The sequence below is a fragment of the Nomascus leucogenys genome, chromosome 3, assembly GCF_006542625.1.
Source record: "Nomascus leucogenys isolate Asia chromosome 3, Asia_NLE_v1, whole genome shotgun sequence".
NCBI classification, from domain to species: domain Eukaryota; kingdom Metazoa; phylum Chordata; class Mammalia; order Primates; family Hylobatidae; genus Nomascus; species Nomascus leucogenys.
This window is the reverse complement of record NC_044383.1, coordinates 44,617,656-44,644,456: the sequence shown is the minus strand read 5'-3', so window position 1 is coordinate 44,644,456 and position 26,801 is coordinate 44,617,656. Positions and strand designations below refer to the sequence as shown.

At 37.9% G+C, this 26,801-nt stretch overlaps 2 protein-coding genes across 3 annotated transcripts in view; one reads left to right on the top strand and one right to left on the bottom strand.

Annotated features, from left to right (window-relative positions):
- Positions 1 to 1,023, bottom strand: part of ACTA2 (actin alpha 2, smooth muscle) — a 54,629-nt gene extending 53,606 nt beyond the window's left edge. Inside the window, exon 1 of the mRNA XM_012505699.2 lies at positions 565 to 1,023. The gene's annotated coding sequence lies outside the window, so the exon portion shown is untranslated. The remainder of the gene's footprint in view (positions 1 to 564) is intronic.
- Positions 160 to 26,502, top strand: FAS (Fas cell surface death receptor). 2 transcript variants are annotated; one of them, XM_003255184.4, is made up of 9 exons: positions 160 to 532; positions 12,637 to 12,802; positions 17,141 to 17,278; positions 18,331 to 18,439; positions 19,982 to 20,043; positions 20,196 to 20,258; positions 21,442 to 21,524; positions 22,777 to 22,801; positions 23,554 to 26,500. In XM_003255184.4, exons 1-9 carry the CDS (start codon positions 503 to 505, stop codon positions 23,883 to 23,885), a joined length of 1,008 nt encoding a protein of 335 aa, XP_003255232.2. In that variant the 5' UTR covers positions 160 to 502; the 3' UTR covers positions 23,886 to 26,500. The 2 variants fall into 2 exon arrangements, with proteins under 2 accessions (XP_003255232.2, XP_003255235.2); XM_003255187.4 differs by lacking the exon at positions 20,196 to 20,258 and having other exon boundaries at positions 342 to 532; positions 23,554 to 26,502.
- Positions 26,503 to 26,801: the final 299 nt, after the last annotated feature.

The following is a 26,801-nucleotide window of genomic DNA, read 5'->3' as shown; positions in this document are numbered from 1 at the left end:
GTTGAACGACAGCAGAAGCCTTTAGAAAGGACAGCAGGCCGGCTCTCGAGGTCCTCACCTGAAGGGAGCATGCCAGCCACTGCAGGAATGCCCCGGGACAGGAATGCCCATTTGTGCAACCAACCCTGACTCCTTCCTCACCCTGACTTCTCCCCCTCACTACCCGCGCGCAGGCCAAGTTGCTGAATCAATGGAGCCCTCCCCAACCCGGGCGTTCCCCAGCGAGGCTTCCTTCCCATCCTCCTGACCACGGGGGCTTTTCGTGAGCTCGTCTCTGATCTCGCGCAAGAGTGACACACAGGTGTTCAAAGACGCTTCTGGGGAGTGAGGGAAGCGGTTTACGAGTGACTTGGCTGGAGCCTCGGGGGCGGGCACTGGCACGGAACACACCCTGAGGCCAGCCCTGGCTGCCCAGGCGGAGCTGCCTCTTCTCCCGGGTTGGTGGACCCGCTCGGTACGGAGTTGGAGAGGCTCTTTCACTTCAAAGGATTGCTCAACAACCATGCTGGGCATCTGGACCCTCCTACCTCTGGTGAGCCCTCTCCTGCCCGGGTGGAGGCTTACCCCGTCTTGGTCCCGGGGATAGGCAAAATGGGGCGGGCGCGGGACGCGTACGGGATTGCGGCGGCAGCGGCGCACGCGGGCACCTGGGAGTGGCGGGCTGCTGTGGGAGGCGTTGGAGACTGGCTCCCGGGGGCTGTTAGGACCTTTCCTCAGGCCCGGGTGCTCAGAACGCTGGAGGATTTGCTTTTCTTGGGTCTTGATGCGAAGTGCTGACCCCGCGGGGCAGGCGGGGCAGCTCCAGCGCTCCTCGGGGACCACTGTGCTCCACGTTGAGGTGGGCGTGGGGGGCGGACAGGAATTGAAGCGGAAGTTTGGGAAGCTTTAGGGTCGCTGGAGGGGGACCCCGCTTGGAGAGAGGAGCGGAACTCCTGGACAAGCCCTGACAAGCCAAGCCAAAGGTCCGCTCCGGCGCGGGTGGGTGAGTGCGCGCCGCCCCGCGGGGGCGGGGAGAGAGCCTGCAGCCTTCAGAACAGATATTGCTCATTTTCTGGCAGTTCTCAGACGTAGGAAATAAGTCAGCCCCGAAGCAGTGGTTAAGCCGGAGGGCTCGGAAGAACGGCACCGTTTCTTTCTCGAAAAAGTTATATGGGGGCTGAATGAGCTTCTGGAGGCTTGTTTACCGTTTTTTATTGTCACACAGAAAAAGAAACTGCCTTGTCTCCCTTCCGGGAATTCTCTCCTTAAGACTGTAAGTCGCTGCCTGAGTGGTTTCATTTTGTTTTGCTTTTCTGCCCTTCTCTTTCTTCTTTTGCCCTTTCTTAGCTTGCACTCCCATGGTGATTTCTGCTTGGCCTCCTGCTGCGGTTGGTGGTACTCGTTCCCACTGCACAGAACCCGGCGCCTATTATTGGCCAAGAAACTTGAGCAGCCTGTTTTGAAAAGTCCCTCGCTCAGAAATGCCAGCTTGCAGATGGCTAATCGAAGAGACGTGGATCCAGGAGGCTCATTTGAGTACCGGAGCCTCAGAGAGTCCATGGATTTTTATTTTATTGGGCCCCAACAAAGTGCCAGGCACAGCGAGAGAAGTGTTTACAAATGTGACCTCTGTGGATTCTCACGAGAGCCATGTAGTGGGGAAGATGACCACATCCCCATTTTACAGATGGCGAAATGAGGTTCAGAGAGCTTCAGTAATTCAGCCAAGATCACACAGCTAGTAAATGGCAGATATGGGATTGAACTCAGATCTAATTCCAAAACTCAGGCTGTTCGCTGATTGCATCTGATATCCAGATTACACCAAGAGGCTGAGATGTCTGGGTCCATTTTATGATTAGAAAAAAAAAATCCTGTTCCTTTCAGAAATAATGTGCACTATTTGGGCTTCTTTAGAAACTTCCTTGGAGAAAATTTATGATTCAAGATTGAGAAAACATTCATACAACCTCAGACCACACTCTTCTCTCTCTTGTTATTAACCATTGCACTACTGCAATGTTGGCTGCTTTGAAAATCTCATAGTTTTTGGACAGCAGTATTAGTAAAGTGTAAGAAAATTGTCAAAGCTTGTTGAACTTTTGTACCAATAGCACCTTTACCAGAGGCTGCGTGTTTAAAGCCTGAAGAAAACTTTGCTTTTCTGAAAGAATACACGCACACACACACACACTCATATATAAATATTCATACATTTATATATATATATACATATTATAATACCTATAAGTTAGGTATAACATATTTGTATATGATATATGGCCTAGGAAATTAAGGCTTATTAAATAAAATTTATAAATGCGGGTGAGTCAAATACACAAATCAGACATAACTCTATCACCTAAGTAATCATTGTTTATGTTTTGCAGTTTATCTTCCATTTCTCCCCTCTAATATGACTCTTAGTTACACAGAAATTGGTTTTGCGCTAACATCAGGCCTTTATCCTTAAAGAAGTTTCAACACTCTTGTGTCACCTCATGTGTCTCCAGAAAATGTTTGCTTTTATGCCTTCACGGTTATGCTTTCTTACTAGTAGCAATAAATAAAATGGATGCAAAGTGCTAATTACTTGGAATACAGAAGCAAATTTTAATTCTATTAATGGGCTGGACATAGATGGGTGGGGAGCTGTTTTCTGCTTTTCCCCTCTTCCCCTAGTCCTCTGACTCTGGTGATAACTATAGTCAACAAGTATCCCCATCCTTAACCCCTTTTGCTTCTCTTTCTCTTTCCTTCTCTCAACCTTCCCGGTGTTAGTTTTCTCTTTCCTATTTCTGAGTGTTTTTACTCTGACACTTACAATAAAAAAGTTTGAAATCCCAAAACGTTGACAAATTTCTAAAGGAGACAGAAAAAGAGTCAAACTTACTTTACAAATTTGTTTGAGAAATAGCTGTGGGTTGCTTTTTTTTTTTTTTTTTTTTTTAATTGTGCATGACCCTGTTATTGGCCAAGAAGCTTGAGCAGCCTGTTTTGGAAAGTCCCTTGCTCAGAAATGCCAGCTTGCTAATCGAAGAGATGTGGATCCATGAGGCTCATTTGAATTCCGAAGCCTCTAAGAGTCCATGGACTTTTATTTTATTGGGCCTCAACAGGTTTTGTCTTGCATTATTTAGGACATTGGCCAGGCAATCACTGGACGGCCAGGCAATCACTGGACAGCCAGTTTGCTCTCCTTTACATTTTGTAGAATGGTTATCTTATGGTCAAAGGAAAGGAGAGGGCCTTTGGAAAATAAAGCTGTGTATTTACAAGTAGTCATACAGAATAGTTTTGTGGGGAAAATAAAGAACAGTTATTTAATTTGTAACTTAATCATTTTTCTTAAACCAACCCAAAGAACATAAAACAGACTATTTAATCATTTTTGTAGCTTAATTTGTAATTTAATAATTTTTCTTAAGTCAACCTAACGAACATAAACTGGGCTACTTATTTTCATTTTTAATGGGCCATATTTACATCACAAAGGACTTGAGAAGTCTTATAAATACAATAAAATGATAAAATATGAATTAAGACATTAGCAACCAGGATGGAAAAACACAAATTTGTAAATGATGGCCAGGTTTGCAAGCAAAAATTAAATTGATAAATGGCAGCACCCCCACTACCAGCTACAGTTAGACTACTGAAAAATCCTCTAATGTTCATGCCTGAAATACAGTTAACACCCTTAGCAGCAAATTAGAGGCAAAGAAGATCTGGAATTTGGACGTTGTCTCTGAGTAAGCTCTTTGAGACACTGGACAAGTAATTTCCTTCTGAATACTCTTATACTGACACATAGAAGAAGTGTCAGTGTTTCAAAGGAACCTCTTTGAAGGCTACTAGAATGCTTTAGGGGTGCCAAATTACCAGAGTAAACTGCCAGTTTGAGAGAATAACTGTTTCTTAAGAGATGGTCTGAAACCTAAGTAAGGAAATCCCCCCACTTGAAAGCCCCTAGGAAGTTAATTGCTTTTGGCGAATTATCTTGGGCCCCAAAAGTCCCTTGATGAGCACATGTTTTGTAATAGGTACTAAAGACTATTTACTTATGATGAAAAATAAAATAACACAATTTAAAACTTGAAATTGATAAAAAGCAACTTGAAACCAAATTTAGGACAGTGAACCCATCCCTTTCTTCTTTTTAAATATGTAAATATAGAAAAAATGACCATATGATGTGAAACAAAAAGCAAATATTTAAAAACTATATTTATACTTTATCTCACCATACTAATGTAAAGAATTTGATTTTACTTATAAATTCTTAGCCTTCTCTACACATATACATAATTGCATGTTTAATTTGAGCTATATATAGTCTGCTTTTTGTTCCTTTGCATGTTACACAAGCCTTTTTCTATTTCTACATAATTTTTATCTCGTATTTTTTATTGGATACATTATAGAGAGAGCATTTATTAAATGAGCTGGGATTACTATAATTTTTATTATTTATTTTTAAATTTATTACTTATTTTTATAATTTACTATTAGAAAGAAAGCATTTCTTAAATGTACTGGGATACATATATATATGACTTTTTCTTGTTACTAAAAAATTACTCAGAACTTACATAATAAAATTGTAGGACTTATGATGAAAAATAATAAAATAATTTAAAACGATAAAAAGCAACATAATTTTATATGTTGTACCTTGTACTTCCTTATAAGGTACAACACTACAAGAACCTTAGTGTGTAGTTTTCTTTTTGCTATGTATGTATATATATATTCATAAAAGTGGAAAAATAACATTTAATAAATCCTCTTTATTTTCTGGAAAATCCTTGCTTTAAAAAAAGTCTTTAGCTTTTTATATAGTTCGACTTCTAACACCAATTAAATATCTTCAATTCAGTCTCAAGCAGGAACAAATCTTCAGTCCACTTGCCTACCTTTATCGTCTTTGAAGTGACAGTGTGAGTAGTAAAGCCCAAATCAGAGAGAAGTTGACTTTTGTAAGGTGGTAACTTCACCTTCCCCGGAAGGAAATGAGGTGGTTCTTCCCTTTGATCACAACTGCTTTCTTGATTTGAAATAAACTGTTGTACAGCCCAGTCACCCCATCTTTAGGCATTTAGAAATGTTAATCATAGTTATATAGGACAACTAGCCTGAGTCCCACTAAGTAGAAACGATAGTGAATTTAGTATAAGATTGTACCTTTAGGCTGGGCGGGTGACTCACGCCTGTCACCCAGCACTTTGGGAGGCCAAGGTGGGTGGATCATGGATCACTTGAGATTACGAGTTTGAGACCAGCCTGGCCAACATGGCAAAAACCCGACTCTGCTGAAAATACACAAATTAGCTGGGTGTGGTGGTGTGCCTGTCATCTCAGCTACTCAGGAGGTTGCAGCAGGAGAATTGCTGGAACCTGGGAGGTGGAAGTTGCAGTGAGCCAAGATCATGCCACTGCACTCCAGGCTGGGCGACAGAGTGAGACTCCGTCTACAAAGAAAACAAAGAAACAAAAAATTATACCTTTAGAGCAAGGCCAGCCTTATAAATTAGCAAATCTGACTACAAATTCAATCAGCAGATATACTCAGCCCAGCAAAGTGAGCAAGCTTACTGTAGGCTGTGTTAAGGCATGGACTGTGATAAACTGGCAAAATTAGAGTAAATTTGACAATTTGACATTGGATTCATTAATGACAGCCTGTCCTTCAGTGAAGTCAGGCAGCATTGTGTTTCTATTCACCTCTGTGTTTTATGAGGCTATAGAAATATAAGATATGAGAAATGTGAATACTTTTTATTTGTGAGGGCAGAGATCTTGAAAAAGAGCGTAAGAGGAAGTCAGAGTATGCGGGTGAAGGCTCTTGTTTTTTTGCTGAGGATTTAGCTTTGGTTTTTAGCCATTCTCACAAAGAGATCATTGGTCCTAACTAACTGGTGGTGGTTGTTTTTTTTCACATGAATGTCTGTAAGGTTTTAGGCTTGATTTTAAAAATTGGGCCTATACTCACAGAAAGACAAATACTGCATGATCTCACTTATATGTGGAATCTAAAAGGTTCGAATCCATAAAAGTAGAGAGTAGAATAGTGGTTACCAGAGGCTGGTAGGGGGCAAAGTTGGGGGAGTTAGGGAGATATTCGTCAAAGGATACAAAATTTCAGTTAGGAGGAATAAGTTCAAGAGATCTAGTGTACAACTTGATCTCTATAGCTAATAACAATGTATTGTATACTTGAAAATTACTAAGAGTAGATTTTAAGTGTTCTCGCCACACACACAAAATGATAAGTATGTGAAGGAATGCCCAATGTTAATTAGCTCGATTTAGCTAATTATCTCCCAAAATATGTACATAATTCAAGACATCATGTTATATACCATAAATATATACAATTTTTTATTTGTCAAATAAAAATATACAAAAAAACCCTGGGCCTATACTGCCCATAGGTAGTGGCCACAGGCGGAGCTGGTCCCAATCCCCTCCCTCTCTCTGTAGTCCCTTATCCCAGGTTGCTTTATTCTTATATGACCCACGTGGCCCCTCTGGGCTTGTAAGGGCTCTGGGGCTGTATTTCAGGACTCTATAGCCCTTACATTACCCATTTCCTCTACCAAAGGTCATTTCTCTTATCTTCAAGCTTATTTTTGGAAGGGTCATTATTTCTTCATGAGAAGTCAAATTCTGATTTGCAAGTGCTGAACACAGATGCCGTTAGTCTATAAAACTCTTATATTTTCACATGTAAATGTAGTAACCTGCTAACCTCAGACTCTGCTTCCTCTAACCTAGTTGCCCTGCAACTGTGATGAGCATCAAAATCACCAAGGGTACTTCCCCATTCTCAGAGATCTTGATTCCTTAGGTCTATGTGGGGGCCTTAGCATTTTTTAATAAATAATGCATCACCACAGGATTCTGATGTCTGTCAGTGTCTTGAGAACTATTTTTCTAACTCTAGCACTAAACTCAAAATGTAATTTCAGATGGAATTTCCTAGGCTCATTCATTTTGTTTTATTTATGGCTTGGCCAGTCATGGATCTAATCAGTAACTTGCAACTGTTGCTTCAACTACCTCTGTCCTGGACTTTCCAGAGATTGGCTTTAAGAAAGAAAGGCATCCCTGGGATAAGATTACCATGTGTATTTTTATGTACACATTTTGAAAAACATACAAATGAATGGGATCTTTGCTTATCTCTTTCATGTAGAAAAATTTATTTTACTTCTATTTCAGGTTTTCAATAATGTAGTAGGACAAGATGGCATCACTATATCCCTGTTTTTTACACAGATATATTAGAGATGCATTATCTTATTGGAAATTTTAAGCTACTTAATAATAAACTATTAGTCTTTTAGAATTTCTTTTTCCTCAAGTGTTGATAAGTAACTGAAAGTCTACAAGCAGACAAGCAGAATTAGTCAGTGGAACTTCATTTCTTGCTCCATTTTTGTCCTCAGCAGTAGAGGGTGGTGAGATTTCAACCCAGCCTAGCAGGACCAATAAGTCTGGAAAGAAGTAGCTCTAGTTCATATTGGCACCTGCTAATTCTAGTTCTGAAGACCATGGGAAATCTCTTGCCTATTTAGCTCAGTGATCATCCAAGACGGGAAAATCTTGGGCTCAACTGTGAGGGATCTCAAGTTTATATGTACCACTAATGTCTCACAAATCAAGAATCCAAGAGAATCAAGAGACTATAGTTCATTCCTTATATTAAATTCTTAGGACTGCCAACTGGGTGGCTACAGTTTTAGGGGCTAGAAGTCTGATATCAAGGTGCCATCTGGACTGGTTCCTTCTGAGGACCACGAGGGCAGGATCTGTTCAGGCTTGTAGATGGCCTTCTTTTCCATGTGTCTTCACATTATCTTCCTCTGTTTGTATGTGTGTCCAAATTTCCTCTTCTTTTTTTTTAATTTAGAAATTTATCCTGTCTAATCTACAAGTTTTATATAGCTTTAGTTAAAAAAAAAAAAAGCAAAAAAAAAAAAAAAAAAAAAAAAAAACAAAAACAGTGAAGCCAAGACACTCTTCCAAAGTCTGGACCCTTCCAACCTTCCAAATACAAGAGCTCTGGAAGTTGTATATACCAAATTTCCTCTTCTTAAAATGTCAGGAGTCACATTGGATTAAGGCTCACCCTATTAACACCATTTTAACTTAATCATCTCCATAAAGACCCTATCTCCGGATACAGTCACATTCAGATGCTCAGGAAGTTAGGGTATAGGTATCACTATATGAATTTGGGAGTTGGGGGAGGACACAATTTAGCCCATGACAGTCCTGAATCTCCTTTGCTAGATGCATGACTGTGGGCCAGTCACTTCACCAGTTGGGATACTGCCAGCTCTATCAGAAAAGGGGTTTGGGCTAGGTCATCTATAAAGTCCTTTCTGCTCTAAATTGTAAATATAATGAGATACCAACTTTTAGTTTAATTGTTTAAAATTTTAGAAGCTAACTGGATGCTTTGCTGGTGTCAACACTCCCCTTTACAAAAAAAAAAAAAAAAATTCGGCCGGGCACGGTGGCTCACGCCTGTAATCCCAGCACTTTGGGAGGCCGAGGCAGGCAGATCACGAGGTCAAGAGATTGAGACCATCTGGCCAACATGGTGAAACCCAGTCTCTACTAAAAATACAAAAATTAGCTGGGCGTGGTGGTGTGCATCTGTAGTCCCAGCTACTTGGGAAGCTGAGGCAGGAGAATCACTTGAACCCAGGAGGTGGAGGTTGCAGTGAGCTGAGATCGCCCCACTGCACTCCAGCCTGGCAACAGAGCGAGACTCCGTCTCAAAAAAAAAAAAAAAAAAAATCTCACTTTCTGTTTCTACTGTTCTCTCAAGTACCCCTCTGCCTTCTGTTACTTCTTTGCTGCATTCTGAGAGGAATGGGGTGGGGAGCACTCTTTCCTGTGGAACCCCATAACCCATCTATTTTCATCAATCTATTTGAAATTCAAAGCCAGGGGTTAAAATGTCCACTTTCAATTTGAGATGTCTAACTTTAAGATAAATCTATTAACATGCATTTCTAAGTGACTTTTAAGCTAAGCATTTTATTTTATTAAGCTCATACAGAAGGGTAACTATTATGCTTGTATAATAAAGTGCACTTTCAAAAACACTCGGTTCAAATATAAAATAATATTCGTAATATTTTATGACAAACCTCCTAGAACTTATATGTGTCTTTCTCCCCAGAGTAGTCTCTACGGGTGCCTAAACAATACTTCATTATTAGATTTTTTTCAGTTTATAAGCCACACAAGAAAGTTAACCCATGTCGTCTCTAGAGGCATAAAAATAGACAGTGTTCTGAGAAATATATCTGTTTATTCCTAGTTCAGTAACAGCGCAATGAGATCCCAAATTATGAGGTACCTTTTGTTTATCTTATTGTCTCATTGGCAACCAGCAACTCCTGTTGCATTTTTGACATGGGAATCTATCAGGGTGTGGTTAATAAAGTACATTTCCATGGTAAGTATTCTTTAAGAAAAAATAAACCAAGATTTCATCAGAGACAGAAATTACTGCAAACTGTAGTTACCAGTTTCTGGTGATTTGTATAACTGAGCTTTTGATTTCAAAAATTAAAAAGTTCTCTTTAGTGTAACATATTTTTGTGTCCAATAATTTTACTTCAAAAATAAAAGAGAATTTTCTTTACCATCAAACAACGTTGCTATAATGAGTGGTGATATATTTAGTCCTAGAGGACCAAAGAGAAATAAAATGGCTTTGATTATGCTGGTTTAAGAAAACATATCCGATTAAACAGACATTAATATTTATGATGTTTGATTTAGTAAAATTATAAGACTACCAAAGAAAACTAGAAGAGCAAAAGAACCAAAATTTATATAAAGAATTAAATGTTAATAATTCAAAGGTTTAGAATTTTTTCCACCTTTCAAATACTAAGTTGCTGTTACAGATTTACTACTATTATTACCCAGATTTTCCATTTTACTAAAAAATAAAAACACAGGTCATTATGATAAATCAGTATAGATCTTTAGGCTCAACACAACCCTGCTACCTTTTAAATTTTTTTACTATACAACAAACACATATGCATTATCAAGAAAAGATGAGTTTAGCAAAATGAAGAAAAATAGTCTTAGCAACTAGAAATAAGCACCATTAAAATTTCTGTGTGTTAAAGGATAATATACTGCTGAAACTTTTTTTTCTTGAAATGTCCCTCTTTTCTTTCGCTTTTCATTTTCTTAATCCCTAACCTTTTACTGTTGAATTTTCTGGACCACTGTTATACCCCCTCATCAACAGGGCATTTTTTTCTGCAGTAGCTGAGCACAATGGTCATATTGAAGAAATTCCCTTGTGGGGCTTTGCCTAGAGGTAATAAAATCCTCTTGGCTGGGGGTATTGGCTCATGCCTGTAATCCCAGCACTTTGGGAAGCTGAGGGGGGAGCATCTTCTGAGGTCAGGAGTTTGAGACTAGCCTGGCCAACATGGTGAAATGCTGTCTCTACTAAAAATGCAAAAAATTGGCCATCATAGTGGTGCATTCCTGTAATCCCACCTACTTGGGAGGCTGAGGCAGAAGAATCGCTTGAATGCCGGAGGCAGAGGTTGCAGTGAGCCGAGATCTAGATTGTGCCACTGCACTCCAGCCTGGGTGACAGAGCAAGACTCAGTCTAAAAACAACAACAACAACAACAACAAGAAAAACAAAGTAAAACCCTCTTCACTGTGATGACTCTAAAGCTTGCTTTTGCCTCTCTAAATCAAAACAAACCATTTGCAGTCTGATGCTATGCTCAAAACTGAGAATTCTCACTGACTGTTCCAGGCTTCTGTCTACTCATTCTTGCCATGCTGAGGGCTGTCATTTCTCACCACTGAATGCCTTTTTTTTTTTTTTTTTTGCTTCTTTTTAAAAGTCTTTTCCTGTTTGCTTTGAACTTCAATAAAAACAGGGGGTAAGAAGGTAATATGCTTTTATTTTGTCTTTGGGGTTTTTTTTTTTCCTTCTTCTTTTGGTTCCTTTTCAGATCCTAGCTCATCAAGGCCATTTGCCACACTGACAATGGAATAAGCCTGAATGGGGGTCTATATTTCTTCCAGTAGTTAGTTTAATTCGGTCATTGAGCTGTTGCTCTATTTGTAACCATCATGCTAGATCCGAGGGCTGACTATTCCTGAGAAAGTGTAGAGATCCTTTCAGACTGGCATGGTGCTAGGGCAGAGGTTCAGTCATTATCTTCTGTGTCTACTAATTCTTGCATCATTTCTTCTACTCTGTAACCTGGTTGGCTATGAAAAGTGATTCTTCCTCACTGATGCTGCAGGCAATGGGTGAATATCCAATTGTTCTCTCAGTTTCTTGTCATCGGATACAAAGAACAAATTTCATGTGTCCCTGTTTCTGAGGGGTTCAAAGGGAGCAAATGCACAGATTCTAGCATAGGATGACTTCCAGCTTCTAACTATTTGTGCATTCCATTTCCTCACCCCTGTGAGAGGTTGCAGTCATGGTCACGGCTGTTCTGAGAAATTCAGTGCCCAAACTGGAGGGAGGGGATCGCAAACTCAGCTTTTTCCCAAGCTTCAGGGCAGGGCTGGCAAGTTTTGCCTTCTCCACCAGCAAGAGCCCTGGCTTTAGGGGTCTTGCTACAGTTTTCCCAGACTGGAGGTCTTGGGGCTGGATTTTAGTTCTTAGCGAATTCCTGCCAAACACCTCCCCTTTCCCCAATATCCATTTGTTTTGATGGTTCTTTGCAGGCTTCTTGCCGATAATTGTCTTAAAACAAATGGAGTTGTTTGCATTCCTAGATGGAGTAAAATATTTAGGAAACTATTCTACAAATATGAAACAGCCCAGTTTTGGGCCAGAAGTCCTGGTTCTGAGTCTCTTGTTAGCCACTCTTAACTGTGAATTATTGGACAAATCATTTCTCACACTCTGTGTAATCTGTCACCTGGGTACTTGATGATTTAAACCAGGAATTGTAGCCCTTCTCATAATACTGTCTCCTAAATATTGGGTGAATTTAGTATATCAAGGAAGGCAGGGCACTATACCCGTAGGGGTCTCTCTCTCTCTCTCTCTCTCTCTCTCTCTCTGTCTCTTTGCCTTTCTCGGATATTCATCTTTGGTGGCAGACCTGGGGTTCAAACCACAGTTGTTTTGAAATTTCTCTTTCCTCCTCCACTATGCTCCCCCTCACTGAAACTTTAATAATAAAAGTAGCACACTTATTGGGCATGTATTTGTTATGTGCCAGGTTCTGTGCTAACAGCTTTAAGTGCATTATTCCACTTATTTTCACAACAAGCCTGTGAGGAAGAGGTTATTTCCACTTATAGATAAAGAAACTGAGACTTGGAGAATGTAAGTGATTTTACTCACAAACACAGGGCAGTAAGTGGGAGGCCCTGTTCACCTTAGAACACCTGGCTTCTATCATCCATGGTGCTGTTTCTAGTGTGGTTTGAAGAACCTGAGGTCTGAACTGCTATACAGGTGACCTGCTGCCTTCTTGGAGAGAAATCTGAAAGATAGTGGAGCCCTCACATTGGCTTTGCCTGTGCACAGCAGATACTGCCAATTTTGGGTGGGTTACACTTGTTTACCACATTGCTTACTTCAGAAATCAATAAAATTCTCTTCATGCTTTTATTTTACAGGTTCTTACGTCTGTTGCTAGATTATTGTCCAAAAGCGTTAATGCCCAAGTGACTGATATCAACTCCAAGGGATTGGAACTGAGGAAGACTGTTACTACAATTGAGACTCAGAACTTGGAAGGCCTGCATCATGATGGCCAATTCTGCCATAAGCCCTGTCCTCCAGGTATGTTACACAAAACACCCAGAGATTACAGTGAAAGTCACAGTTAGGAGTAGCACATAGTAATCATGACTATAATAATTTTACAGCTTTTGGTTCCCTTATATTATATAACATAACTGAGAGAAAAACAATCATGAAATTATTTTCCAAAGATGAGTTTTATTTATATTTATCAAGCTTATTTGATGTGGTTATGGATAAATTTAATTTACAAGTGACATGCACCCCTGAAATGAGAATATTGGTCTATTTGGCTCCATTTTTTTCTAAGCAAAAATGACTCATTTGTGAATATGAAAGCTTATCATGTCAAAACTGATTAGGATCTATCATAACAATAGTGGAACTCTGAAAGCAAGAGACTTCTACTCTTAAGGGCTATTTCTCAGCACTTCCCTTCAATCAGAAGGTCTCTAAGAAAGCTGTCCTGGCACTGAAGCCTGCAAAATATATTTGCATTTTGCAGCTGAATAACTAGACGAATAAGAAAAGCAACAGGCAAAAACCAACAGCTTTTTTTTTTTTAAATCAATACTTTGAAGGGCAAACTAATTTCAGATCACAAATCCTTCAAACACTGGTAAATTAGAAGCTAAGCAAAATGCAATTGTGCAAACATTTCTTCAACTTTAAGTAGAGTTGAAAAAAGGAAAATAGCACATGGGTTCATGTGATAGATTAATAGAACAAAAAAGGACTGCAGTATGTTTCATGGTTGGCCTCCCAGGCTTCCAGCACTCAAGCTGCAAAACAGGATGGGTCCTGTTTGTGAAAAGATTCTACCAGTCTCCCTGTGCTTCATGTCCAGATTTTAATAACCCTTATGGAAAAATCTCCCCAATAACCCAACCCATTTATACTTAAACCCATTTACACTTAAATCTTCTCCAACACAAATAAAGAATGGCTTCCTGGCTTTATTATAACTTGCTAAACACAATCAATTTGCTCTATGAATTGAAATCTTTGTTCATAATTTTAAAACCTAAAATGCAAATTAAAATGAACAAAATATGCTTTGCACATCAAACTGTCAAGGATTTTTGTCTATTGCTTTTTGGTTTTGCTTTATTTTATTTTAATTTAAGAAGTGAATGTAAATTGTTACAAACTTTTAAGAAAGACATTTGGATATATGAGTCAAAAATTTGAAAATGTTTATACTTGCTAAGATAGCAATTAATTTATACGAAAATACCCTGAGAAAATAATCAAAAATAAAGGAAAATATTGTACACATGATATTTCATTATCAATATGATGTGGGATTCCTTAGGTAAATTTTGGAATATTTAAAGACTGAAATAGTATGTATCAAACAAAGTCATGTTTTCTGATATATTTCTAATATAATCCTCAATTATATAAACCTTCTTAAGTGATTTCCAACTGATCTGGCTGGATTAACTGATTCTCCCTGATCCGTCTATAAAATATCCTGGATGGCATCCAACCATGTTAAATACTCTTCCCACTTCAATTCCCTCTTGTTGAATTTTAGGCTTATCAATATTTAAGTTGCTTCCAAATCTGTTTATGCTCATTGGCATTGTGATATTCATATGTAATTTGATTGAATATTGCATAAATTAATGAAATACAAATACAGAGAAAAGACAGATTTTATTTCTATGAAAACTAGGTTGAGTGCTTTGGATAATTCAATAAAGATGAGCTGCTAAAATGTTGTTGATGAATTTTGTGAGGGAAAAATAAAAGTTAAGTAGTAGGAAAAATCACAAAAATCTCTAAAGCCATTCATACAGATTATTGGTATGTTTATGTTTTCATGTCATCAAAAAGGAAGGGAGGGAGGGAGGGAGGGAGGAGAAAAAAAGAAAGAAATGAAGAAAGGAAGAGAAAAATAGACAAACAGGAAATTATAGGTGATGCATTATGGATGTGACTTACGTAAGAAAGAACCTGGGGTTATAATAACTTCTATATCACAAGATTGTCAAATGACTATATAATTATATTTTATAAATTAAAACAAAATATTTACAGTATTTTTAAGTGATTTCCTATGTAAATTGACATTTTTGATTAAATGACCAAAGAAGTCCTCCCCACATCATCATATTCAATAAGAAGGATTGTATGGTATACTGCACACATATTTCATATCTACACATTGTACATATATTTATATAGATACACACACACACCTGTTATATATATGCTCATGCATATACATGTATGTATGTATTATATGCATACAAATGCAACAAAATAACGACAATATTTCAAGATTGTTGATATATAGTTTTTTGTTTGTTTGTTTTTTTGAGATGGAGCCTCACTCTGTAGTCCAGGCTGAAGTGCAGTGGCATGATCTCAGCTCACCGCAACCTCTGCCTTCTGGGTTCAAGCAATTCTGCAGCCTCAGCCTCCCAAGTAGCTGGGACTACAGGAGCACACCACAACACCAGGCTAATTTTTCGTATTTTTAATAGAGGCGGAGTTTCGCTGTGTTGGTCAGTCTGGTCTCAAACTCCTGACCTCAGGTGATCTGCCTGCCTTGGCCTCCCAACCTACTGGGATTACAGACATGACCCACTGTGCCCGGCCTGATACATAAGTTCTTATTATACTTTCCTGCCTTTTCCAACATTTCTATAATAAGCATATGTACCATTATACTAAAAAAAAGTATTTTAAAATCTGATTTTCCATAAAACAACTACTTATTTTCTTATTTTAATAAATTTTGTTTTCATACTTTGGAGGAACGAAAGAACCTGTGGTTTACTGTATCTCCATTATACCAAGGAAGTTGTGCTAGGCACATTTTGCAAGACAATTCATTAAAGAGACCAATTCATTCAGAGGCCAGTATAATACCACTAGCAAAAAATAAAATTATACTTGGACTTGGGTTCTGTTTTCTTTAAATATTGCCACAATGTTATATAGCTCTATGCACTATTTTTGAATTTTGTTCTGGGAATCTCCAGTTTGTTTGTTTTTTACTATTGACAGACTATTATCTTTACTTACTAAAATAGCATATATGTTTACATGTCATAATTTGCTCATGTAGTAAATATTTTGTTTTATCAAAAAGAATATATGAAGTTATTAAGGAATTCATGTTCCTAGGAAACAGCAGAAATTAATTTTGCTGTATAGGTGAGCAGAGCAGATTAAACTGCTTATTTTTTTAAAACTAGTTATACCATTAACAATTAGAGTCACTAGTAATGTTTTTCTCACACTTCCCTTGATATTTTCTGTCATTTTCTTCTTCATTCTCCATTCCCTTACCTTCATCTAGCTTTCCCCATAGAATTTTTTTAGCACTTGATATCAATATATTTATTTGTGTATTGTCTGCCTCCATCCCAAGAAGGTGAAGTCTTTGGTGATGAAGGCTTTATCTTATTTCCTGCATAATATCAAACTTCTAAAAAGTTCCTAGAACTCAATAGACATTTAATAAACACCTATCAGATAAATGAATTTTTTAAGAGAACACATTGCATAATGCTTACTAACAGCAATACAGTGACAAACTTTATTTTTAAAGTAAATTAATGCAAATGTGTATATTATTTAAAATTGTTTTTAAAATAAAAAGCCTGATAGATAATAAATTTTGGCATAAATATGTTAATGCTTATCAAAACTCATCAGTACGTACCCTGTCTTTTGATGAAAAAGTAATAGAAAGGGGAGAACAAAGAGAACTGTCGTGCTCACTAGGCAGGCCGAGTGCAGTTCTGACAGCAATGCAAGAGAAATATTACTATCTCCATCATATGCAGGATGAAATTTAGGCTTGGAGAAAACAACACTTTGTTAAAGATTTTATAGCTGCTCAAGATTTGACCAAAGCTTTTAAAACTTCAAATGTTCTTTTCCTTACTACACTGTTTCTTATCAGGATTTGTGGACTTTGGAAAGTAAAATGAAAAGTCAGAGCAATGTGAGTTAGTTTGATAATCTCAGTGGCCAGTAACAGCTATCCCCACTCTGAATATATACCAACCAACCTCTCCCCTTTCTCCAAGGAAGTTAGTTGTTGGCAAAGGCATTTCGTGCAGTGTACTTTGTCATTCTAACCTTCCATTTTTTTTTTTTTTGTATGCTCCTGTTGCTAATCATCCTATTTCTATGGGCTTCAGTCACTCTTTTAGCTTTTGTCTTGGGAGACTTTCTGGCTCTTGACATGACTTTTAAAATAATCTTCTCCCCCATTGTATTTACATATCATTAGCCTACCCCCACTCCCCTTGTGTTTTAGAAGAGTTTTATTGTCTGTCATCCCTGCATACTTCCCACCCTGTTACCTGCCTGTGTCCTGTTCAAACACTTGCTCGTTTTTTCCTTGGGCAGGCGAAAGGAAAGCTAGGGACTGCACAGTCAATGAGGATGAACCAGACTGCGTGCCCTGCCAAGAAGGGAAGGAGTACACAGACAAAGTCCATTTTTCTTCCAAATGCAGAAGATGTAGATTGTGTGATGAAGGACATGGTAAGAGTCTTAAAAAGCAATTGAAAGAAACCAATCTTGGAATTTCATGTAGAACCATTTATAAGACAATTTGAAATTGGGGCCTACTGTGGTGCTATGTTGACACACAGGAAAGGGAAGGACAGGTGGCTAGGGTACCGCAGGACCAGGTACCGAGCTAATTACTGGTCTAGACCTTTATGAGTAAGTCTAGGGAATTCTTCCAGATATAGGAGAATGACTAAATATGAACCCTAGGAACAGGGTTCATCAGCTCAAATCAAAAGCTCAGAAATTATTTTTTTTCTGGCCTTGACTTATGCTTATATAATGGTGCTTGTTCCTGGCCAGAAAAAACTCAGAAGCCTGCAGATACAAGGACACAGAAATCCATAAGGTAGGTAGGAATGCTCCCCCTTTCTTTGGGGATTTAGTTTGTCCTGATAATTCCATTTGGGGACCTAAATTTTCATGGATATCTCAATGTATTCTAAGGACCCAGATTAAAGTATAACAGAAGTGTTTCTAGTTTTGTTTGACATGAAGAAACTTCTGGACATAAAGCTTTTCCCATCCCTATTCAGCCTATAAAGCAATGTTTCTCATCCCTGGCAGTGCATTAGAATTGCTTAGGGAGCTACTAAAAGTGTTTCATGTTTAGGTCCCACCTCAGGGCAATTACATCAGAGTCTCTGAGTGAGGACCTTGGTATTGGCCTGATTGAGTAAGTCTGGGGTAGAGCCTAACATTCTACATTTTTAACAAGCTCCCAGGTAATGCTCATGCTGCGAGTCCCCAAATCACCCTTTAAGTGTCAAGGCTAGAGACTAGAGGAACAGGGGAGATGTCTAGGCAATGGTGAGGTTTGTCTTGGTTGCTACTAAATGATTGCTGGCCATTTCAACCTGGGGTTTCCTGTTCTGTGTTTAAACACCGACTATATTACTGGTGTCATGCTGTGACTGTTGATATAAGCAGTGGATCTCAAAAATCCATGCAGCTCCTGCCCACCATTTTCATAGTCCACTTATAATTAGCTGCTATAACTAATAGTTTCCAAACTGATTTTCTAGGCTTAGAAGTGGAAATAAACTGCACCCGGACCCAGAATACCAAGTGCAGATGTAAACCAAACTTTTTTTGTAACTCTGCTGTATGTGAACACTGTGACCCTTGCACCAAGTAAGTTTTAGTCTTTCTCTGATTAAAACACTAGATATAACATGAGAGTTACCATTTTCCTAGGGAAGTAACACTGACTGAGAGTTAAGAATTAGGATTCTAGTCCTGCTTTGCCTCCAAGCAACTAGATGACTGTTTGCTCATTTAAACATTAGTGAACACTTCCTGTGTAGGTGACACTTTGCTGGCCACTTAAGCTAAAGATATGAGCTAGACATATGCCCGGCATCAAGGTATCAGTCCAGAAGCACAGACAGTCAAGGAAAGCAATGGTTATTGTGTTTCAACAGCATGAAAATAGCATCAGAAGAGACTTATGTTCCAGATGTTACAAATTATACAGGAAAACTTTTCAACTCTGCCTGAGGAGATAGAGGTGAAGACGTGAATGTATCTCATGACTTGAATCTTGAAGAAAGAAAAGAAAGAGCATTAACAGGTGCACATGGATGGAATGCACATGATAGGCAGGGAAACAGCAGCTGCAAGGAGACAAAGGAAGCTCAGGAAAACAGAGTACCTGGCTGGAGTGTAGGAAAGACTGAGAAGTGGTCAGGGCTGAATCATGAAGGGCCTTGTCTTTTAGGCTAAAGAGGTTGGTTTTGACCCAAAGTTAGAGAACCTGACTTGTAAGTCATCTTGGGACGCTTTTAGGAGTTCATCTAATAGGCTTAAGAAATAAGGACATGATGCCTTATGTTTTATTTGCTAGGAAAATTTTATGTACAGTTGTCCCAGGCTCTCCCCTGGCCCCAAGTGTCTGAGAGTGCCCCTATGATGACAGGCTAGGTAGGCATTGGGGAAGCCACTGACTTAGTAAAATAATAACAATAATAGTAGTTCCAAATATTTCATAATCTTGATTTAATTTTCTTGCCATCATAACCTTTTGAAATAGATAATATTATTTCCATGTTATTGATGAGATAATAGGCTCATGGCAGTGTGACTTCCCAAGCTCACCTAGTCAGGTAATGGGCAGAGACTCTGAACTCAGACAACCTGATTGTGAATGTTTGTCTGTCTGAAGGAAATCACACATGAACCTCTTGAGTCTCCTGATCACCACCAGTTGCTAAAAGTGGCAGCCTCTAAGGGCCAGCTGAGTACCCTCCCTGAGCTGCATCATGGGCGTGGCTATCACCTAGCCATTTTCTTGGTCTATAGGAATTTTTTGAAATTACTTTTGGCAGTTTATTTTAAGAGCTAGTTTAAGCTATAGGATTTACATGTTCGGTTTATTACCAGGTTTAAGTTTATTTTTGTATCCACTTCATCTCACTTGTGTGTCACTATTTTCCTAGCTTCCTTAACTCTTGAAATCTTAAAACAGAGTCATTCCTTATGATATTTTTCATCCAGCCATCCAAATTATATTAACTTGTGCCAGCTTTAGATACTAATTTAGAAATATTTGAGGGAATACATTTGCCAGAGATGCAAAGATGAATAAAATGGCCCCTAATTTATAAAGTGCCATTGAAAATGATAAAGGAATTATTCTGCCAGGCTTTTGAATTTCTCCTGTATTTTTTTTTCTAGATGTGAACATGGAATCATCAACGAATGCACACTCACCAGCAATACCAAGTGCAAAGAGGAAGGTAATTATTTTTTTATGGTTATATTCTCCTTTCCCCCATCCCCATGGAAAGATGTGAAGAAAAACCAATCACTCTTGATTACTAGAAAGTCCTTTATTTAATCTTAAAGATTGCTTATTTTCATATAAAATGTCCAATGTTCCAACCTACAGGATCCAGATCTAACTTGTGGTGGTTTTGTCTTCTTCTTTTCCCAATTCTACTAACTGTTTGGGGTAAGTTCTTGCTTTGTTCAAACTGCAGATTGAAATAACTTGGGAAGTAGTTCTCAAAGATTTGCCTCATTCTTACCTATAAAAAGCCACCAGTTTGGTAGATTTATATATTGTTAATTTCTTGCCCCTGAATGCAGCCTTGAGAGCTGACTGATAAGAACAAATGAAATTATTCCTCAGCTAGTTTCTGAGCAACAGTTTTGGGGCATTGAGTGGTATTCTCATCCTTCCTATGAACAAGGGTTCTCTGCAGCAGCAGAATTGGCAGAAATCAGAAGTAATTCTTCACTATTCATTGAGATTTCCCTATGCAAAAAGAGAACACAAGAAGCAAAGACATTCCCAGGAAACACATTGCAGGGAACACTTTAAAAACTTGTACTTCTCTGCCTCCTCTTCCTTGGCCTAATTGCTTGTTTTTAATTATTTCTCCTTCTTAACTTATAATACTATGGGGATACATGTTATACAAAGGTGACTTAGTAGAGTCAGTAGAAAAGCCAAAATTAGGTATAATCATAATTAGTCTAGAAAAATCCCTTTAAGTCATTCATCAACTACAGGGTCACACCAACTTTCAATAACTTAAAAGTATCCAATTTTCCCTTCTCAGAACAATTATCTGTTTCTTCAGTTCAGTTGAAGAAGAAAGTTTGCCTTGCCTTTAGCGGTTGTTTAGCTGAAAATACATTTGGGATATTTAAACACTGTAATTGTGCTCAGAGACATACAGATTCTTCTATCTCACATTGACTTTAATGCATACACCTATTGGGTATGTATGCTTGAGTTATTTGTGTGTGTTATTTCATTTCTGGGCATCCATAGCAAGTTGATGTTGACTTGCTTGTCCTACGGTTTCTGCCTCCTGCCATAGTCTTGCCGTGCACATCTTTGCTGGACAGAGAGTGGTGCTTGCCATATGGTAAGTCAAAAGTCATCTCCATGCTAGGCCAGCCTGTGGTAATTAGATGACCAATTAAGATATGTCCTTTTACTAGAACACTTGACTTAGTGGTACGAAAGTTCCAAAATCAGCTGTCTCCCGCGATGTTTGGCCACTTTTAAGTTTCAATGAATTTCTCCTTTTTCCTTCTTATATTTCTCTTAGTGTGAAAGTATGTTCTCACATGCATTCTACAAGGCTGAGACCTGAGTTGATAAAATTTCTTTGTTCTTTCAGTGATGAGAAAGAAAATACAGAAAACATGCAGAAAGCACAGAAAGGAAAACCAAGGTCCTCATGAATCTCCAACCTTAAATCCTGTAGGTATTGAAATAGGTATCAGCTTTCTTTGAAAAGAAAAATAGAGAAATTAGTGATTTGGCTTTTTGTTACTTCCTTTTACTTTTTTGTTTCTTGTTTGTTTCATTTTGTTTGAGATGGAGTCTTGCTCCATAGCCCAGGCTGGAGTGCAGGGATGCAATCATGGCTCACTGCAGCCTCAAAGCCCTGGGCTCAAGTGATCCTCCTGCCTCAACTGTGACCCTGGGACTACAGGCATGCGCTACCATGCCAGGTTAATTTTTATTTTTTATTTTTTATAGAGACAGGGTTCACTTTGTTGCCTACGCTGGTCTCAAACTTTTGGCCTCAAACAATCCTTCTGCCTCAGCCTCCCAAAGTGCTGGGATTATAGGTGTGAGCCATCACATCCAGCCTGTTACTTTCTTTTTTTAAACATTGCTTGTGTTTGTGTGTGCATAGGTTAAAGGGGCCTCACAGATGAATTATGATATGGTACCCAAATTAAAAGTAAACTTGTACACAAAAACCGTAAGAATCAACTAAGGAGGGAATTGAGAGTGTGCTGAAAATGAGCTGAAAAAAGAACATGGCCAACCTCCATGTTCTGTGTTGTTGTTATCCCTGCAGAGAAACAGCCTTTACCAGGCATGGGTTCATTATGCAAGCCTGAGCAAAGAGATTGCTCTTAAAGTTTGTCATAAGGGCACAGCTTAACTTTCTCTGGCTGCCGGTTAACCTTATGTCTCACCATATCTTTTCCCAACATGGTATCAATACATTTCAGATAGCAAGAAATACACCGAGAAAAAAAACCAGTTGCACTTAATGGAATTATTTTCTTATTTGGGGCCAGGGCTCAGTGGGAGTTAGGATTCTTTAATTAATATGGTAAAAAAAATTTCAATTTGAGCCGTTTTCTGGTATTAAAAGTAAGAATAGTTACAAGGAAGGAAATTTTAGAGTATTATTATTTATTTTAATAAGTCTATATGAAAAACAACCTCAACCTATTTTATGAATTCTTTAGGTTTCTTGCCTTTAAAAATTAAGACAATATTGCTTAGTTTCTGGCAAGGCTGGAACCTTTCAGAATAAAAATTGAATGGTAAAAGTATCCTTCTTAATCACTTAGTCTAGCTTCTAATTTTATACATCAAGCAACTGATTGTACTTCTTTCCGAATTAAGGAAAAATTAGAAGTTCACATTTAGAATATTCTAAAGATATATTTTTATTTGTCTTTCTCTGCTTCCATTTTTTGCTTTCTAGGAAACAGTGGCAATAAATTTATCTGGTAAGGCTTTTATCATTTTATTTCATAGAGATGGCTTCCTTTAGAGTAATAGGCCAATTTCAGAGTAAAATAATGTTACTAATTTCAGTGACATATTGTGGGATCTTGTTATTTCTCATACAATTCTACCTGCTCAGCATAAAGCGTTTAGCAGGCAGTTTGTTTAAATTTATAATGAATACTCTTAGTTAAAAATAATCAAGTAACAATAGGACACAATAGTCTGAGGCTTAAGAAACTTTTCCTTCATAATCAGCTAGATGTATTACAGAACTCCTGCCTAAAAAGATCTAGAGGTGAAAGTGCACTGTAGACTCAGGTGTTATCAGTGTACTCAACTCTATGACAACATACATGATTCCATTCAGTTGTTCTTTGATCTGCGATTTAGAGTTAAGATGATTATAAGCTCTTTGCTTATAGTTTTAGATTTGTGGGTCATTGATCATTGGATCCATAAGAGATGTTATAGGTGATCTTTTCCAATCCTCTTAATTTATAAATGAGAAAAGAAGATACAGAAATGTTATGTATTGTGGCCCAGTTTATTTAACAAATTACTGGGTATATGGCAGGATTTGGGGTTAGAACTCAAGGTTGTCTTGTTTCTGTATTTCCCCCAGCCAGCTCTTCATAGACCTTTAGGACTTAGCTATATTCCAAAGTACTATAAAAAGAGAAATAAACATGGTTTTCAGTAATGGGAATTTCATTTAGAAAAACAAATTTTCCGACTATTTTCTATTTTTCAGATGTTGACTTGAGTAAATATATCACCACTATTGCTGGAGTCATGACACTAAGTCAAGTTAAAGGCTTTGTTCGAAAGAATGGTGTCAATGAAGCCAAAATAGATGAGATCAAGAATGACAATGTCCAAGACACAGCAGAACAGAAAGTTCAGCTGCTTCGTAATTGGCATCAACTTCATGGAAAGAAAGATGCGTATGACACATTGATTAAAGGTCTCAAAAAAGCCAATCTTTGTACTCTTGCAGAGAAAATTCAGACTATCATCCTCAAGGACATTACTAGTGACTCAGAAAATTCAAACTTCGGAAATGAAATCCAAAGCTTGGTCTAGAGTGAAAAACAACAAATTCAGTTCTGAGTATATGCAGTTAGTGTTTGAAAAGATTCTTAATACCTGGCTGTAAATACTGCTTGGTTTTTTACTGGGTACATTTTATCATTTATTAGCGCTGAAGAGCCAACATATTTATAGATTTTTAATATCTCATGATTCTGCCTCCAAGGATGTTTAAAATCTAGTTGGGAAGACAAACATCATCAAGAGTAAATGCAGTGGCATGCTAAGTACCCAAATAGGAGTGTATGCAGAGGATGAAAGATTAAGATTATGCTCTGGTATCTAACATGTGATTCTGTAGTATGAATGTAATCAGTTGTGTTAGTACAAATGTCTATCCACAGGCTAACCCCACTCCATGAATCAATAGAAAAAGCTATGACCTTTTGTTGAAATATCAGTTACTGAACAGGCCACTTTGCCTCTAAATTACCTCTGATAATTCTAGAGATTTTACCATATTTCTAAACTTTGTTTATAGCTCTGAGAAGATCATATTTATGTAAAGTGTATGCATTTGAATGCGGAATTTAAATAAGGCTCTACCTCAAAGACCTTTGCACAGATTATTGGTGTCATATTATACAATATTTCAATTATGAATTCACATAGAAAACATTAAATTATAATGTTTGACTATTATATATGTGTATGCATTTTACTAGCTCAAAACTGCCTACTTCTTTCTCAGGTATCAAAAGCATTTTGAGCAGGAGAGTATTACTAGAGCTTTGCCACCTCTCCATTTTTGCCTTGGTGCTCATCTTAATGGCCTAATGCACCCACAAACATGGAAGTATCACCAAAAAAATACTTAATAGTCCACCAAAAGGCAAGACTGTCCTTAGAAATTCTAGCCTGGTTTGGAGATACTAACTGCTCTCAGAGAAAGTAGCTTTGTGACATGTCATGAACCCACGTTTGCTATCAAAGATGATAAAATAGATTCTTATTTTTCCCCCACCCCCGAAAATGTTCAATAATGTCCCACGTAAAACCTGCTACCAATGGAAGCTTATACCTAGCAATAGTAAAATCATCATCTGGATTTAGGAATTGCTCTTGTCATGCCCTGAAGTTTCTTAGATTTAAAAGCCTTCTCCTTACTGCTATCCTACATTTAAATATCTTTGAAAGTTTGTATTAAATGTGAATTTTAAGATATAATATTTATATTTCTATAAATGTAAACTGTGAAGATAGTTATAAACTGAAGCAGATACCTGGAACCACCTAAAGAACTTCCATTTATGGAGGATTTTTTTGCCCCTTGTGTTTGGAATTATAAAATATAGGTAAAAATACTTAATTATAATAACGTTTTTGGTATTTCTGGTTTTCTCTTTTTTGGTAGGGGCTTGCTTTTTGGTTTTGTGTTCCTTTTCTCTAACTGCTGCTAAATATAACTTGTTTATGAATCTTTAATGCTTTTTGGGTCCCTTAGAAGGTACTTCCTTTTTAACCTTAACCCTTTTAGTAGTTAAATAATTATTTCCATAGGTTGCTACTGCCAAGAAGACCTCTTCCAGACAGCACATGATTATTTGTCAAACAGCATCATATTCCAGATACTGGAATGTGGATAAGAAAGTATACATTTCAAGGGGTAGGTTTTATTATTAAGAAAGCCAAATGAGGATTTTGAAATATTCTTTCCTGCATATTATCCATTCTAGCTACATGCTGGCCAGTAGGACATCTTTCTTTTCTGCAATTTAATGCTAGTAATATATTCTATTTAACCCATGACTCCCAAAGTATTAGCATTTCAACATGTAAGCATGTCGGTGAGATAGTTGTGCTTTGCTTAGGGTTCCCTCCTGTGTTATGGTCTGGAAAGTGTCTTTAGGCAGAAAGTCTGAGTGATCATAGGGTTCGCTCATTAATTTCTCTTCTCTGAGCGATCACAGTCTGTGCTTTCTGCTCTCCAGTTTTCTATTTCTAGACAGAAGGAGGGCAAGTCAGGTACTAGTTATTCTTCATGGCCAGAAGTGCAAGTTCTACTTTTCAAGGCAAGATTAAGCTAGAGAACACCCTATTCCACTTTGGTGAACTCAAAGCAAGAACTTTGAGTTCCTTTGGGAGGAGGGCAGTGGAGAAGTCTTTGTACTTGGTGTTGTGGCTTTTTTCCTCATGGCTTCACCCAGTGGCCCCAAGCATGACTTCTCCCAAGTCAACGAGCACAGCCATGTTCCCGAGTTGAGGTGACCCCATGGTCCAGAATCATCCTCATTCTGGTGAACCTGGTTCTCTTTGTGGTGGGCATACTGGGTAGGAGAATCACCCAAAGGTCACTCATGATCTGCAGAAAAAAGGCTATTTGCAGAAGGAGCTCACAGATCACACTGAAAGCATTGCATGTTCAAACATCTTGGTCTTCTTTATTGGCATGCCCACAGGCTCTTCTGACCTCTGATTAGATCAGACACTTTTTAGATATTGAATCATCAGTTTCTGTACAACTATCTGAATAAGGCATATCATCAATGAAATTTAGAATTTTTTCTATGCTCACTCCTGAATGGTAATTTGTTTGGGTTTAGAATTCTATACCAGGCCATTTGTAATTTTCCTCAGCACTTTAAAAATATTAAACCATGTTTTCTTAACATCTGTTGCTGTTGATTATATCTGCTCTTGGTGTAAATATCATTCCTTTGTAGGTAATCTTTAATTATTTTCCTCTGGTAATTTTTAAAGCTTCCCCTACCATTTTCCTATGTGTTCTGCAGTTTCACAACAATGACTTTCAACGTGTATTTATTTTTACTTAATCTATTTAATAAGATTTAATTTAATTAGAAAGGGCTTTCATCATTTCTGGAACAATCCCAGCTATTTTCTCTTTAAATAGTGTTTCTTTACCATTCTCATTCTCTTCTTCTGAAACTGTTATTATTATCTGTTGAA